Source organism: Penaeus monodon, chromosome 19 (assembly GCF_015228065.2).
Source record: "Penaeus monodon isolate SGIC_2016 chromosome 19, NSTDA_Pmon_1, whole genome shotgun sequence".
Classification (NCBI taxonomy): Eukaryota; Metazoa; Arthropoda; class Malacostraca; order Decapoda; family Penaeidae; genus Penaeus; species Penaeus monodon.
Window position 1 is genome coordinate 36855538 of NC_051404.1, and position 304 is coordinate 36855841.

General features: G+C 38.2%; 1 protein-coding gene across 1 annotated transcript in view; it reads right to left on the reverse strand.

The window, feature by feature from the left end:
• LOC119585208 (AP-3 complex subunit delta-1-like) overlaps positions 1-304 on the reverse strand; it is a gene marked incomplete in the record, with an annotated part of 41547 nt that overhangs the window by 3986 nt on the left and 37257 nt on the right. The window contains 1 exon segment of the mRNA XM_037933859.1: positions 55-188. Coding sequence (XP_037789787.1) covers positions 55-188 — 134 coding nt within the window.

Here is a 304-nt window from a genome sequence, read left to right on the forward strand (position 1 = left end):
TGCTTGAGGAGAACAAGAAAACATGAATAGACAGATCGAGAGCTTTACACTCACTCATCAAGATTTATGTCCAGTGCTCTGTGTGGATCGTCTTCTGGCCGATCATCAGGTTCATTTTCATCAGAGAAGTTAGCACCTTCAGGCATCTCACCTACATCTGTGTTTACTACATGGGTTCGAGGCACATCCTTAAGGGGGGAACATGAAGTCTTGTGTTACTTAGGCATTTGCAGTTACCTTCAAAAATAAATCTAATATAATAAGTCTTCTGATTTATCTGATGAATAGTAATAATAATATTCAT